This window comes from Phalaenopsis equestris, unplaced genomic scaffold (genome assembly GCF_001263595.1).
Source record: "Phalaenopsis equestris unplaced genomic scaffold, ASM126359v1 Scaffold209375, whole genome shotgun sequence".
NCBI lineage: Eukaryota > Viridiplantae > Streptophyta > Magnoliopsida > Asparagales > Orchidaceae > Phalaenopsis > Phalaenopsis equestris.
The window spans coordinates 553886-570500 of record NW_018228544.1 but is presented as its reverse complement, the minus strand read 5'-3'; the positions used below and the strand labels follow the sequence as shown (position 1 = coordinate 570500).

Here is a 16615-nt window from a genome sequence, read left to right as displayed (position 1 = left end):
AGCGTCTACCAAATAATACTTTCCTGTTATTAAAGACAATACTAATTAAAAATAATTAATGTAATTATCGAGAGGTTTTAAGTAAGATGAACAAACCTGGAGGTGGGTGAGGGAAACACTGTGTTTTATTCCTAGTTGCATAGGAGAAAAGGCGACTATCATGCGCACTTCCTTCCCACCCAGCCATTACAAATGTGAAGCACATGTTGAAGTCACACACTGCCATGACATTTTGGGTGGTTGTACCACTCCGACCAATATATGTGATCTTCTCGTGACTTGGTAGTCTGACATCTACATGAGTGTCATCAATTGCTCCAATACATCAATTGGTGTCATCAATTGCTCCAATACAATTCTGTTCATCATAGTTAGCAACTGAAGAGGTCATTCAACTAAAGTAGAACTAAATTGCAAAAGCAGAAAAAAGAATTTTCCATAGCTCCTCTGATGTGCTTCAGCTCCCCAATTCTATAATCATTCTCATTTCTCTAAACATTCAAGTTTATGCTTAGATGGTGAGAAAAGGGATCCAACAGGGCCTCAAATGATCACTTAAGGTGAAAAAAAAATAGTTAAATATACACAGATCTCCCTCAGTTTGAATGAAAACTACAAAAGCTTAACCAAAACCGAAATCCAGCCCTGTAGGGACCAAAACCGAGCCCAACAAATGAACAAATAACTTTCAGCATTGATTTGGGGAGCAATAAGAGTAATAAAGCTCAAGAATGAAGTCTCAAATCATAACTTCATTCAGCATTTCATGTAGGAAAGAAAAACAGAAAAAAGAATTTTCCATACCTCCTCTAATGTGCTTCAGCTCCCCAATTCTATAACCATTCTCATTTCTCTAAACATTCAAGTTTATGCTTAGATGGTGAGAAAAGGGATCCAACAGAGCCTCAAATGATCACTTAAGGTAAAAAAAAACAGTTAAATATACACAGAGCTCCCTCAGTTTGAATGAAAACTGCAAAAGCTTAACCAAAACCGAAATTCAGCCCTGTAGGGACCAAAACTGAGCTCAACAAATGAACAAATAACTTTCAGCATTGATTTGGGGAGCAATAAGAATAATAAAGCTCAAGAATGAAGTCCCAAATCATAACTTCATTCAGCATTTCGTGTAGGAAAGAAAAACAGAAAAAAGAATTTTCCATAGCTCCTCTAAAATTTTCAGCTCCCCAATTCTATAACCATTCTCATTCCCTAAACATTCAAGTTTATGCTTAGATGGTGAGAAAAGGGATCCAACAGAGCCCAAAATGATCACTTAAGGTGAAAAAGTAAATACATAAGAATTATGTGATCTGTATGCAAATGCCCCTTCAAAAATAACGAAACAATCTGCATTCAAAGATAAATAAAGAAGGCCCCAAATTGCCTTCAAAAATATGCAAATGCCCCTTCAAAAATAACGAAACAATCTGCATTCAAAGATAAATAAAGAAGGCCCCAAATTGCCTTCAAAAATATGCAAATGCCCCTTCAAAAATAACGAAACAATCTGCATTCAAAGATAAATAAAGAAGGCCCCAAATTGCCTTCAAAAATATGCAAATGCCCCTTCAAAAATAACGAAACAATCTGCATTCAAAGATAAATAAAGAAGGCCCCAAATTGCCTTCAAAAATATGCAAATGCCCCTTCAAAAATAACGAAACAATCTGCATTCAAAGATAAATAAAGAAGGCCCCAAATTGCCTTCAAAAATATGCAAATGCCCCTTCAAAAATAACGAAACAATCTGCATTCAAAGATAAATAAAGAAGGCCCCAAATTGCCTTCAAAAATATGCAAATGCCCCTTCAAAAATAACGAAACAATCTGCATTCAAAGATAAATAAAGAAGGCCCCAAATTGCCTTCAAAAATATGCAAATGCCCCTTCAAAAATAACGAAACAATCTGCATTCAAAGATAAATAAAGAAGGCCCCAAATTGCCTTCAAAAATATGCAAATGCCCCTTCAAAAATAACGAAACAATCTGCATTCAAAGATAAATAAAGAAGGCCCCAAATTGCCTTCAAAAATATGCAAATGCCCCTTCAAAAATAACGAAACAATCTGCATTCAAAGATAAATAAAGAAGGCCCCAAATTGCCTTCAAAAATATGCAAATGCCCCTTCAAAAATAATAAAGCTCAAAGATATGTGAATCAAGAAGGCCCCAGACCTTAAAAGTATTATGTGTGTAAACAACAGAACTGGTGCTAGGTGTGTAAATTTTCCAATTTTCTAATGGAAACAATATCAATTGAAGTCTAAACTTAACAAAGTTATCAATTCACCAACACAGCCCGCAGATACCAAAGTTTCCTCGGCAGGATCTTTCTTATCATTTCAACCGCAATAAAAATGGTAAAAAATCTCAAGCATGAAAATTTGTACAAATGAGAAGAATCCTCACTAAACATTCTGCATCAAAAAATTCCAATGTTTCATTTATAACGACCATATGAACAGAAATTACTGTGAGAGAGATCGAATACGGCCTCCGGGAAGGAAGGAGACGGATATTGGGTAGGGCGAGAGTGTGAGGTCAAAAAAAATACCTCATATCACGGATCACAGCCTCGTTAAGCTTCGGGCGAGGTCGAAACCGAAGGCGAGACGGGAAGGGCGAGGGCAAAGGGGAGAGACGGGAAGGACAACACGGGAAAAATAACCTAAACGCGAGAAGCATACGCGGAACGGAGGTCCTGGCCGGATTACGCTCCCTTAAGGAAATCGAGATAAGAAAACGAGGCGTTTTCAAAACGTTCAATGCGAACGTTATTTTCAAACGAAAGGGCGGCGTTTTCAAAACGCCGCCGCTTCCGATAAGCGCCCTCAAACGGACCCTTAATGTCTTTCACCTAGGTCCAGCACATTACCAAAACCTCTCTAGAGGAAGCTAGCGATCACAACAACTTCTCCTTTCTACAGCAATCCACTGAAGATATGTGGTTGGTAGAGTAATTACCAACAATATTGACAAAAACATGTTGTCTCAATATGATATTGTTGCCTATCAGTTAGGGCATTAGCCATTACAATAGGCACTTGCTAGGGTAGAGCGGAAGATAAAAAAATCAATAATCATATTCATTCTAAATTTAATTTTATTAAATATTTAGCTTTTAGGTATAAAAATTATGAATGTTGGCCTTTAAAAGAGAAGCATAATAATAAGTTAAGTGTTGCCGAGATGAGAATGATTAGGCGGATGAGTGGCTTTACACTTAGAGACAAAATGCGGAATGAATATATTCGTGATAGGGTTGGTGTAGCTCCTGTGACAGACAAAATTAGAGAAAGTCGTCTTAGATGGTTTGGTCATATTAAACGTCGACCATTAGATGATCCGATTAGGAGAGTAGATGTTTTAAATTCGACTTGTGTTAAGAAAGGCAGAGGTAGACCTAGGAAGACTTGGGCTTATTGTATTAAAAATGATCTTAATTTACTAGAACTAAATGAAAATATGACACTAAATAGGACGCAATGGAGAAAAAGGATTCATGTAGCCGACCCCATGTAGTGGGATTAAGGCTTTGTTGTTGTTGTTGTTGTTGTTGTTGGTATAAAATTATAATCATAACATTAAGTTATGCCAGAGAAAATAGTGAGCTTTTAGTTCAATTTTGTTCCAAACTTGAAGATTTAAATACATGGTTTAAATAAAAAAAATACAAATAAGATGCTTAAGTGCATAGGGTATATGAATGATAGTCTAATCTTTACTACATTTTCATGATCATCCATGTTCTCTACTCTATCATTCATCCATTCCTTCTATTTGATTAGGCTAGCCTTCTTTATCTTTAAGATTTACTACTGTAGAGGTTAAGTTCCTGCATCTACATTTGATCAACTCATTTTCAAGGCCCATTTCTGTTTCTTCAACTCATACTACTCTTTTTATATCATCTCATTTCAAATTATCATCACATAAATTTATCCATGTTTTGTAATTCAACTATTAAAATTCATCTCTAGAATCAACGTAAGCTGCTCAGATCATTACTTAGTGCCTCAAGATAAGTCACTCGCCTAGACATGCCTTGGACACAATACCATCATGAGAGAAATATGAAGAATTATGTACTCATTTGAAGTGCTCAAGCCAACTTGCCTTTAGCAACAGTAAATACAAGCCACTAGCTCTCTTGCTTCTCACTCCCATCTTCCTTGTAGGGATTCCAAATTACATTTTGGTATATTAGACTCAAAAAAAATATAGGCATGCCTAAGATGATTAATTAGCCCAAATTAAACAACAAGGTTAAAAAATTCTAGCAACTGACAAAATTTGAGCAAGGATACATGTTACTACAACTAGAGTGAATATTTTAAAACAACAAGGCCTGTGTGAGGCAATTCCCAATGTTAAGGATCATGATGGAAATTTCAAAGTCTTTGGTCATCAGAAGCACATATATTGAACTTCCAATTATATTGTACAGCAAGCACACAGTAGATATTGGCATGTCATGTCTTTCTGGGATGCCGCAGTAAGAGGGAAGGGTATGGGTGCAGATTCTGAAAGATGGCGGCAAGTCAAATGGTAAGGAGCGGCTGGAAGAGCTTGGAGATTAGCAGGCTTACTGTTTTCCGGTGGACGTCAGCAAGGGAAAGGGTGTGCGGCAATGAAGGAAAATAGGTGGTTGGGCAACTGGACTGCAGGAAAAACAGCCAAGAACAGCTATTTGGCGGCTGCAGTGGGAAGGAAGAATGGTGGCAATGGAGGGAAGGTTGTGACGAACGGGTAAGTCGAAGACATGAAAAACGGGATGCTTTTTAAACACACAAAAATGCTTTATAAAAATATATGCACCCTATGTGTGTCTATACACACACACTTAGGGTAAATGTGAGTGGGTCCCACTCTGAATAGGAGGAAACTCCATGCTTTGAAGGATCGGTCTGTCCCTCATTGGATCGTACCGGCTTGGATCAAACCGAAACATCACAATTTTTGTCGAATCCACGAATTTGTCACATCTGAGGCAGAAGCGCCCTGCGGCAAGGAGTGTTGTGTGTATGTGGGTAGAGCTTGAAACAGTCATTGGTGACTAAGATTAGACGGATGGCGAGTAATGGAGATTAGGTCATGCAGCTTCCTTCTTTTGCCAAGAGAATGAGAGAGAGAGAGAGGAAAGAGTTGTATGGGAGGTCTTTGGCATGAAAAGTGAGAGAATGATGGGTTGAATAATAAGTTAAAATAATTTTATAATTTTTTTTTATTTACTTCCTATCCTTTGATTGGGTGAAAAACAGTGGAGGTGTGCGAATAACAATGGATTGGGCAATGGACCTGAGCAGGAAGTAATTGGGATGTTTTATTATTTTGTATTATCTTTTTTTTAAACATCTCATTTTACGTGTTACTAACTTGTATACATAAGGCCGATAATATGGATGTCCTCCTTATGCCAATTTAACGTTCCATACACGCTTGTATTGTCCGCTTTGTGACCAGAGGTCGTTTGAGTAACTTTCGTGACGATCGAGACAATTTGGGTCCAACTATCACATCACACTGACGGTCCGCTGATTTCACCTTGCATCTTTTGATCGAAGAAGACTCTTTAGGCAACTTTTGGCATTATGGAGGCTCTCGTGTGATCCATTTTGCGATCAGACATCATTTCAACAACTTCGACTAAAGTCAAAGTGATTTAGGTGATTGGGTCTAAATCACATGCATCGCACAAATAATCTATAGTTTGCGTCTTCTTTAGATCATGAAGACCCCTCTTTAGGTAATTTTGATGCTTTGAATGAAACAACGAAGTCCATGTTATAAATGGGTATTGTTTGGTTCAATTATGGCAGACATCGAGGCACTTCACGCGTAATCTTGTGATTCACATTAATCGTTCGCTACTCTCATCACATCTGATTGACTCATGCTGTGCAGTAGATGTCACGGTCAACAATAGGATGGAGAATTATGATTAAGAAAACAATTTTTTTTATTCACAGAAGTAAATAATGTTGCAATAGTGAACAAATAAGTGAAGGGATGAATAAAGCACCAGGTTACCTTCAATGAAGCAACTGATTCACGACAAATACTTTCACCTAAAAACAATTATAAATTACTATGCAAAAATTTAAATGAAATTAAGGGGTTGTTTGGTGAAAAATGGGCATCAATAAAAGAAATACATCCATTTTGAAAAATTGGGTGTTTGGTTTGAGAAAAACGGAATGCATAGTAAATACTAAAGTAATTAGGATTCATCATATAATTCATTTTCAATGTATTTGAGATTCACCCAATTTTGAGTAAATTACATATAAACTACAAAGAGAAGCATTATGAATCGCCCGCCACATCCATCGGTTGTCGCCTGTCGCCGCCACCACATATGGTCGTTGTCATCATTGCCAACACGCCTCCGCCGCCACCCACCCCTATGTTTTATATTGATTTTATTTTTCTTCAAACCAAACAAAAAAAAAAAAGGTAAACGCATGCATTTGTTAAATAACCCTAAAATATTCTAAATACACTATGTTTCAATTACACTAAATTACTTTTACACTGCATTCACTTTTCAACAAAACAAACAAATCCTAAGAAAGCGTGATCACACAAATATATAAAGTGCTAGATTTGAATGTACATCTAAAATATATAAGAGTTAATAGAAATGTTTTTTTTTATGATAGGATGATGCAACTTAAAATTTTTGGAGCTGTTAAATTCAAACGATGTTAAAAGAGACAGTCACAAATATGAATTTGAAACAATTCTATTTTTCTTGATTGCATTGACAAAATTTTCATTGAAATGTGAAGATAGTTTAAAGTAGAACATAAATAGCAACAAAATTTAGTGGGTGGGTGAAGAATTATTTATAAAAATAATTAAAAGTGAGATACCCTGGCGCATGTTATTTACTGATGAAAATATTGATGGATGAAAATTCTTAAAAGTAAAATGTTTATTAACATGTTACAGTAGTGGAAAGAATTTAGAGAGGATAAGAGGCTCAAATCAATAAAAAAGATTGAATCTACGATATGCAATTCTAGTCCTTTTGTATCGTCTAATTATGTTGGAAGATAAAGTGATATCTACGTGTGATAACTAGTTTTGATCTATATTATTTGATGGAATGCGAATAATAACGACATGAATTCTAAAATTAAATCTAGCTACCACAAGAGCACTTCGTAGGAAAAAAAAACACTATCAAATAAAAGTAAAACTTTTTAATGATGTAAATAGACTTGTTACTATATAAATCATGGCCTTGAATAATTAAAAAGTCATTAGCAACTAAGTTGATTGTGGCGACATTAAGAAAATACATTATTTCCTTCTATCATCGTAGTTCATTTTTTAGTCTTCACTATCATGGTTTCAAAGACAAACTAGTACAGCCTCCCAAAAACAAAGTACTTAGACTGGAAACTTAGGTGCCAATAAATAAAATGAACAAGAAACAGAAGTTTAACAAAAATAAAAGGACATGCCTCAATTACATTGGATCCCCGAAGTGACACAACCTGCATGATGCTTTGGCCTTCTTGAAGAGAAATGCCATCTTCTACAGAAGCCTTTCTGAGGTTCTTTCTGCCAGATTTCATTACAATAATTTTTTTTTTACTAAAACTCAGATTTTGACAACAATAGTTTGTTGCCCTCAAATAAAGAGCGGAATAAGTTATCAATTATCCAGAAGCCGCAGCAAGAAACACCTGCAGAGAAAGCAGATACTGATAAAAATAAGCCTGAAATGACTGCTCCTTTTTAAACACATGCAAACACATAGATCCTCCCACAAACAAAAGACAGCCTTCTTCAGTCTGCTTTTTCTCTCTCTTTTTTTCAGTGGTGCATCAGTAGTGTTTTAAATACAAATGGCAATTCTTTAAAGCAGGTTCATACAGCTTATTCTAACTAAATAATATATTTAACAAAAAAAGCCCTGATTTCAGATTTTGTATTGGTGACTGAAGACAGAGAAGATGATTTAAAAACTAGCTGATAAGCTTTAAATCCTAGAATAGGATTGCTTGAGAAGAAAGGCACGAGTTTTAGGAGTCTCATATGAAAAATGACTTCAGACGCCTGTGCAATTGCAAATGATTTTCCAACCTTAAGTATGATCTATAGAATTTCAAAGCCGGTAGAAAGACACTTAATGCCGAGGAGAACTCCGTGATTCTTCAACCTTCTCTCTAATTTGTCATAATCAATGTTATCAAATACTATGATAGATACATCCTAAAATAAACCTCTTTGATTTTATCCAGCATGATGCTTACTCAATATTCCGAATGAAAAAAATCTTATTGTTATGACATAGTTAACCAAACTTTATTTTTTTAGATTAATCTATAATATACCTCATTATGTTGACCATTATTCGCTTTCAAAATATTTTTTTGTTAATTCTAATGTAATAATTTCTCAAAATAGCATGTCCATCATTCCTTGACATCTTCATCTTTAAATAAGATCATATTATCTTCACTTTTAATGCAACAAACTTGATCAAATTTTCTACATTTTTAGTCACATTTGTCCTAGCTATTTCATCTCATTTTTTGTTTATGTACTACTAATATTATATTATATAAATCAACAAAATTGTGGTTAGGAAGTTATTAGAGATAATTAATGTAAGACACAGGCAATAATTAGAGATTAAGTTGCTCGAAGTCAAATGGAGTCCATGCCTTGCATTTCATAGAACATGAGTTTGATACAGAACAATTTAAGGTCAAGGATTTCTAAAGCAAGCCAAATATACAGCATAGATTTAGGGTTAAAATAATTAATTCAAACGAAAGAAGCCATTGACATTAAAACTTATATTTATTACGTTCAATACAACAACAACAACATCAACAAGCCTTTATCCCACTTAGTAGGGCCGGATCATTTTTCTCCATTGCATTCTATTGAGTGTCATATTTTCATTTAATTCTAATAAATAAAGATCAATATGCCCAAGTCTTTCTAGGTTTACCTCTGCACTTCTTAACATAAGTCGAATCTAAAACATCTACTCTTCTAACCAGATCATCAGATGTTCGACGTTTAATGTTACCAAATCATCTAAGACGGCTCTCTATATTTTTGTTTGTCACTGGAGCTACATTAACCCTTTCACAGATATATTCAGCTCGTATTTTGTCTCTGAGTAAAGCCACTCATCCACCCAAGAATTCTCATCTCGGCAACACTTAACTTAGTTTTATGTTTCTCTTTTAAAGACCAACATTCAAAGCCATAGAGCATTGCAGGTTTCACCACCATCTCATAAAATTTTCCTTTCAGTCTAAGCAGTACTTTTCTATCATACAATAGGCTTGAAGCATTCCTCCACTTCAACAAACCAACTTGAATTCTACTAATAGCATCCCCATCTATATCACTATCACTTTGAATGATAGACCCGAGATATCTAAAGCGTTCACACCTATTAATAATATGATCACTCATAGTTACAATTCTGTCATTAGAGCTACTACTATTAAAATTACATTTCATGTATTCAGTTTTAGTTCTACTCAAACGAAGGCCTTTAGACTCCAATGTAGACCTCCATAATTCAATTTTTCCTTGAGCTTTTTCTCTTGTAGCGAAAAGCATCCACAAAGGCACATCCTCCTGTAAATGTTCAGTAAGAGCATCCATAACTAACTGAAATAGGAGAATATTTGGTCAAACCTCCTGTTCAAACACAAGTAATAGCTCTAGTATACATATCTTTAATGACTTGAATAGGTCAATCCTCCTTCTATTTGAATCAACACCTTTCTTCTCTATTTCTTCTCTAAAACTCTCCAAAGGAAATCTCTTGGAACCTTATCGTACGCTTTTTCTAAATCAAGAAAAATCATATTTAGATCCTCCTTATTCTCTCTATACTTCTCCATTAAAAGTTTCAATAAAAAAATAGCTTCCATAATAGACCTGTCTGACATAAATCCAAACTGAATATAAGAAATCTTTGTAATACGTCTTAACCTATGTTCAATTACCCTCTCCCATAATTTTGAAGTATGACACATCAACTTAATTCCTCTATAATTTGTACGCTCTTGTGCATTCGCTTTATTCTTAAAAATGGGACCAAAATACTCTTCTTTTACTCCTCAGACATCTTTCTGGTTTTAAAAATAATATAAAAGAGTTTAGTGAGCCAAGAAAATCTCAAATCTCCTAAATATTTCCACACTTCAATTGAGATATCATCAAGTCCTACAGACTTTCCACATCAAGTTTTCTTTATAGTCTCCTCAAGTTCTTTTTCACTAATGGGGTGAAAAAAATGAAACATTTTATTATTATTAACGACATTAAAATCACTAAGAACGATCATATTTTCATAAACTTCATTAAAAAGTTTATCAAAATAACTCACCCACCTATGTTGAATATCTTTTTCTAAGAAAAACACTTTTTTAGTTTTTATCTTTAATACACTTTACTTGAGCTAAATTTTTATTTTTTATTTTTTTTGCTTAGCTAGTTTATACATTTATTTTTCATAATCTTTAATATCTAATCTATTATAAAAATTACTAAAATCTGAATTTTTAGCGTCACAGATTGTTCTCTTAAACTCCCTACGGGTCATTTTATATTTTTCTCAAGCTTTTACATTTTAACTAATTTTTATAACATAATTTCTTTTATTTTATCTTTTCTTGCACATTATTATTTCACGACCAATTATTTTAGTTTATAGAAACTTTTTTATTTTGATTCTCCAAATACAGCTTTTGTGACTTATTTAATAATGTTTGTTATTTTATCTCACATAGATTTTGTTTCTTCATAAACAACCCAAATCTTGAAATCTTGAAGTTTACTCATAAAAATAATTTTATTTATGTCTTTTAGATGCCCACGACTAATTCTATGACAAAGATTTCTAGTATTATTTATTTTACAACTCGTCATTTTAAAATCTAAAACTAGTAATCGATATTAATTACTTATATCCTCACTTGGAATAAACTTACAATCTTTAAATTATTGATGATCTCTTCTCTCATAAGAAAATAATCAATTTGTGTTTTATTAGATCTATTCTTACTACTAATAATATGTTCATCTCTTTTCTTTCAATAAAATATTTATAATAATAAAATCATATGCTACAACATAATCTGAATGTATCTACCTTATTCATTAATCACTTCAAAACAATAGCCACCATGAATATTTCTAAAATTTTCTACCACTCTACCGACATGTCCATTTAAAACTTCTCCAACAAAAATTCTTTCTTCAAGATGTATCATTTGTATTAAGTCTTCTAGGTCATTCCAGAATTTTTCTTTAGAACCTATATCTGAACCTATTTGAGAGCATAAGCACTTATAATATTAAAAATCTTAGTATCAACAATAATCTTAAGGGCAATAAATCGGCGATAATTCAATCTCCAATTATATTAATTTTTACAACATTATCTTTCAACTTGTCTTTCAACTTGTTATCTATGATTACACCTACACCATTTCTAGTACGACACTTACCTAAATACCAATGTTTAAAACCTAAGTTATCAATCTCCTTAACATTTTCTCCAACTCATTTAGTTTTTTGAATACATAAGACACTTATCTTTTTATGAATCATAATATCAACTAATTTCATTAATTTACCTATAAGAATGTCTATATTCCAATATCTTGTGCTAATATTAGTTTCATAGACTAACTACTTTACCCGCATCCGTCTGTAATGTTGAAATCTTAGCTTATTTGACACTACACCAGGGTGTCGGTGTAGCGGCCCTTGCACACTTTTCACTATGTTCAGGTCATACAGTATGTTGTTTCCAAATTATGCCATAGCATTTACACAATAATCAAAAAGATTTATGTCATGATTTTTTGATAAATTTTACGCAAGATGTCGCCTACCTAACGCAACCCTTTACTTTTCACATTTGAGGTTTGGGACTCGGCAATGACAGTGTCATACTTATTACTTTCAATAGAAATTATGGTAAATTCCAATTCAAACTTGTGTATATAAGGCTTTTAGGCACCAACCTTGTTACTCTCTTTAAGTAATGTGAAGCGCTAAAAATAGTTAGCAATTTTAAGCTTCTTTGTGTAGGGCTACCAGGCTCCTCAGGGAGTCTCTCGGATGAGAAGAGTTCCATCATAAGTTCAGATTGAGGGACGAGGAAAGTGACGGGACTCATAGTAAGGAAAGACGGGATAGGGGTGTAGCGCAGCATGCACTCATTCTCGTTCGCAAATTTTGGCTTACTAGTGCTCTTCCTCTTAAGAAAGCGTAATATGAACTGACTAGAGTATGGGTACAAGAGGAAGAAACCTGCAGACGATATTTCGTATCGGTTCCCCAAGGTGTGATTCTGGTTCCAGGCCTGTGGAGTAACAAGATTACCTTAATCTTTTCTTGGTGGGAAGAATAGCTATGTTTCATTAATATCTTTCTCTTTCTATTTCTATTCATTTGTATCTTCATTATGTCACTTGAACATAGCTATTTTCGATTCTTAGTTCGCATAATATGCCAAAAGAGCATCGATCCTTGTGTCAGAATACTAAGAAATTCTTTGGGAGAATAGTCCACTTCTTTTTTTTTTAGAAAGGTGGTGGGAAAGCTATTGTCATTCTTTGAAGCCTGGTGATCTTTATCTTCAAGCTTTCATTATGGTCAAGGGTCAATCAAGCTGTGTATCACCTCTCCTTTCAGTTAAATGGTCCAACGACTCCTCTCATTTCAATGGAGTGATAGCCCCGCACCTCAATCCATTTCTTTGTTCTTTTATAGACCTCCCCACCAATAGATAGAGACAAATGGGAATAACAGAACCACATCTACAAAAGCCAGTACCATGCAGCTGCTACAAAGCCAACGTAATGCTCCTCCGACTACAGGACGCTGACCTAGCCAACATTGAGATCCGGCTCGACCCAATATGATAATAAAATTTTAGACTATATTAGAAAATAATACTTATTTTTAAGCTTTATGTCATTCCAAATATCAAAGCAATTAAATATTGATAAATAAACTCTCTAAAAGAAAGTACTCACAAGGTCCAAAACTCACATTTCAAGTCTAAACAAACAATTAAAAAAATTTGAATTCATAGCTTTCATTGTATAAGGTTAACCTTATCTTGCTACAATTATCTGATAATCTTCACACCCATGCTCTCTTCCAAATCATCAACTTTGTGGCTCTTCATCCGATAATTTAATTGTGCGCACTTTAAAATAACATTGCATCACAAAGATGAGCAACTTACACCAAGACACTTGCCTAGTCAATGCCAAAGTGATGGTACCCAGCAGTCTCACCTAGTTATGCTTGGGAGCATAGGTCATCAAAGCTATCAAAAAAGCTTGTTGTTTGTAAACAATAAATATTCAGCTCATTAATAAATTAGTGTTTGATTTCTTCTTTAAGTAAATGAGTTGAATGCAAAACAAATATTTTGAACTCGATTTCTAGTTGGGCAAAACACAAATAAATTTTGTTGCATCGTTTCAGCCATCCTTGGCTTAAAATAAATAACTATATGCTATATATATGTGAAAATTTTCTAAAAACCCACGCTAGCCTTTCTCTTATTTTAACAAAGTCTTTCTAAAAATTTGTGCTAGCTTTTTCTTTATATTAACAAAATAGAAATAGACTAAAAAAAGTACTCAAAACATAATAGTGGTGCTTCTTTTACTCGGGGTCTGTTTGGAGCAGCTGCAACTTATTAAAGAATTGTTGCGCAGCAGCTGTGTCAGGAAGCTGTTGCGCAGAAGTTGGTTGTTTGTTTGTTTTATGCATTTTAGCAGCAGTTGTTTTTGAATAAATGATATTTTTGCCCCCATACTATCGTGTTAATTATAATAGAGTCAATATTGTTAGCTCATTTCATACTTGAAAAGAAATATCAAGTTTGAATATTACAAAATAAAAACAGACATCTCACTAAATAGTGAGTCGCACAACAATCAAAATTAAAAAAAAAATTGTTTATTCAAATAACAATTAATGATATGATAATACTGCTTTTAAAATGAACTTGGTTCATGTCACGAGATAATTTGTCCTCCAAGGAAACTCTCCATGTCGAATTAGCTATTAGCAAAATGTTATTTAAACAAACAAGAATCATAAATAAATTTTGAAAATCAAATAACAGATTGTACGATCCAAGATATCCAAAGCAAAATAGACAGTGCCCCAATGAAAAAAATATATAAATTGTTCAACTAGAAAAAAAGAAATTCAAGTATCTTTGTTGTCATGAAAATAAAGTAAACAATTGATCCTACCGTCAGAGATCATCATTATAAATAACTATCTACGGATCGGGTCTTCAAGCAACTTCATGGAGAACAAATATGTGTCCTCGTAAATTTCTGCAGTTGCCTTCAGAATTCGCATAACTTGTTAAACGAAAATTGTTTGTGATATGACCGTATCATTGGTGCATGAAGCAACCAACTGTGAAATTTGAGTTCTAATAAAAACGTCTTTTTTTCCTTTTTCTCAACCCTCGGAGGCTTCGATCGACCGGTGGATTCAACTTCATTGATGTTCGGGCTGAGGCCATCGTTAGAGTCAGTTTTTTGTCTGGCATCCAAATTCTCAGCAATGCCAGCAAACCCTCGCTCACAAGAGGCCCATGCATGATAATTCGTTGTCACGACTCCACCAAACATAAGATCAAAATTATCTTCCAGCTCAAGGTCAATGCCACTGAATTTGAATTTTTTTTGCATTTGGCACCACCCATAAAATAATGGGAGATGAATATTTGATGCATCTGAAAAAATAAAAAATTGATAAAATGAGTGGATGTTTCATCAATTCTCATCTTCAATCTCTCGACCCACCATTCTTCTAAAGGATCAATTATTCGCTTTATCGGATCACAACCCAAGGTCATGGATCATTGTTTTAATTCTTTCCAAATTTTCCTATTATTTTCTAATTAATCTCTTTTGTTTTTCAATTGCATCATATCGTATTCCCTTCTTGTGTTTTCCTTGAACTTTTTATAATATTTTGCTAGCTCTCCTTGTTAATAGATTATTTACTTATTTCTCAATTTCACATCCTTACGGCAGAGATCACAAAATATTAGTACGACTTATTTATCCCACATAGCAGATAAACCGATTTTTTGTCTTTACGATGGTGTTACTAGCATGAAAAGAGCTAATCAACAAAAATATTTGCCATAAAAAATAAAGTGTCATTTAGGATACCACAACTCAAAGAAAACTAGCATTGCCAATGAAAAAAAAAATGATTATCAACACCACTATCAACAGCAACACCACACAACACTACCACAACACCAACACCACTCTACACAACCACCACCAACACCATTACCAACACCAACACTACTACCACACTCCACAACCACCACTATCGATACAACTAACACCACATTACCAACACCATTATCACCACACCAACACCAATACCAACACACGACATTACCACACCACACCTCAACACCAACACCATCCCATATTGTTCCTTTTTATCAAATTCACAATTGTTTGATCGTGACAAGCGTAAATGCATCGGTTTTGGGTGCCCTGTAAGTAATTTACCCAAAGCAAAGTCATCTACAAATCAAGCACATTCTTTCATTCATTTTTCAAATTCTCACTCAAACAAGAAAGATAATGATAAAAGCTCATCCCATATTTTTCATTTGAGACAATTACATGTAGGGCACGCAAAATAATGCTATCTATAAATCAAGCACCCTCTTTCATCCATTTTTCAAATTCTCACTCAAACATCAAAAGGTAGTGATAAAATTCTATCCCATATTTTTCATTTGAGTCAATTACATACACGGCATTTGATTGCTATCTACAAATTAAGCACCCTCTTTCATCCATTTATCAAATTCTCACTTAAACATCAAAGTTATCGATATTTTGGAAATGAAGCATATACATACAGGGCACCCGGGCACCCGAAACATTGTTATCAATTGTTATCAACAAATCAAGCACCCTCTTTCATCCATTTTTCAAATTCCCACTCAAAAATTTAGTGCAAGTAAATGTAAGCAAACAGTCATACATCTGCATGGCAACTAAAACGTTGCTATCAACAAATCAAGCACCCTCATTCGTCTATTATTCAAATTTTCACTCACAAAATTAGTGGAGGTGAAGAATAAACAAACACAATGGTAAGAACACAAAGGTTAGCGAAAGTCATTCCATCTAACGTCCATTTTTATCACAACAACGGTAAAAACACCATCCCAAATCGCAAAATCAGAGGAGGTAAACAAGAAAGCCAGACATGTGAAAATCCACAATATTCTAACCCTAAACTGCAAATGTTAAAGCAAAAAATCGCAATGAGATAATCATTCCAACAAAAATGAGCACAGGAAATATATACAGAGCACAGTAACCGAAAGAGACACAACAGAGGCGTGAGAGAGGTACCTAGGGTAGAAGAAAGGCGATCAAGAGAGGAACCTAGAGCAGAAGAAAAGCGAGGAAGCCACAAATGAAACACGCAAACGGCATAAAGGTTAAAATAGCGAAGAAACTGGGGCCACATGGTTGAACCCGCGGCCCATGTTTAACATAGCTTATTAGGGATAAGCCCCCCCCCCCT

The 16615-nt window shown here is 34.3% G+C and overlaps 1 protein-coding gene across 4 annotated transcripts in view; it reads right to left on the bottom strand.

Annotated features, from left to right (window-relative positions):
- The window catches only part of LOC110036638 (probable RNA-binding protein EIF1AD), a 36376-nt gene that overhangs the window by 8157 nt on the left and 11604 nt on the right, over positions 1–16615 (bottom strand). For 2 of the 4 annotated variants that reach the window (XM_020741130.1, XM_020741132.1), the window contains exon 2: positions 7477–7701. In XM_020741130.1, coding sequence (XP_020596789.1) covers positions 7477–7590 — 114 coding nt within the window. In that variant the 5' untranslated portion in view covers positions 7591–7701. Of the gene's footprint in view, positions 1–7476; positions 7720–16615 lie in introns of all 4 variants that reach the window. The other 2 variants (XM_020741131.1, XM_020741133.1) reach the window with 2 other exon arrangements.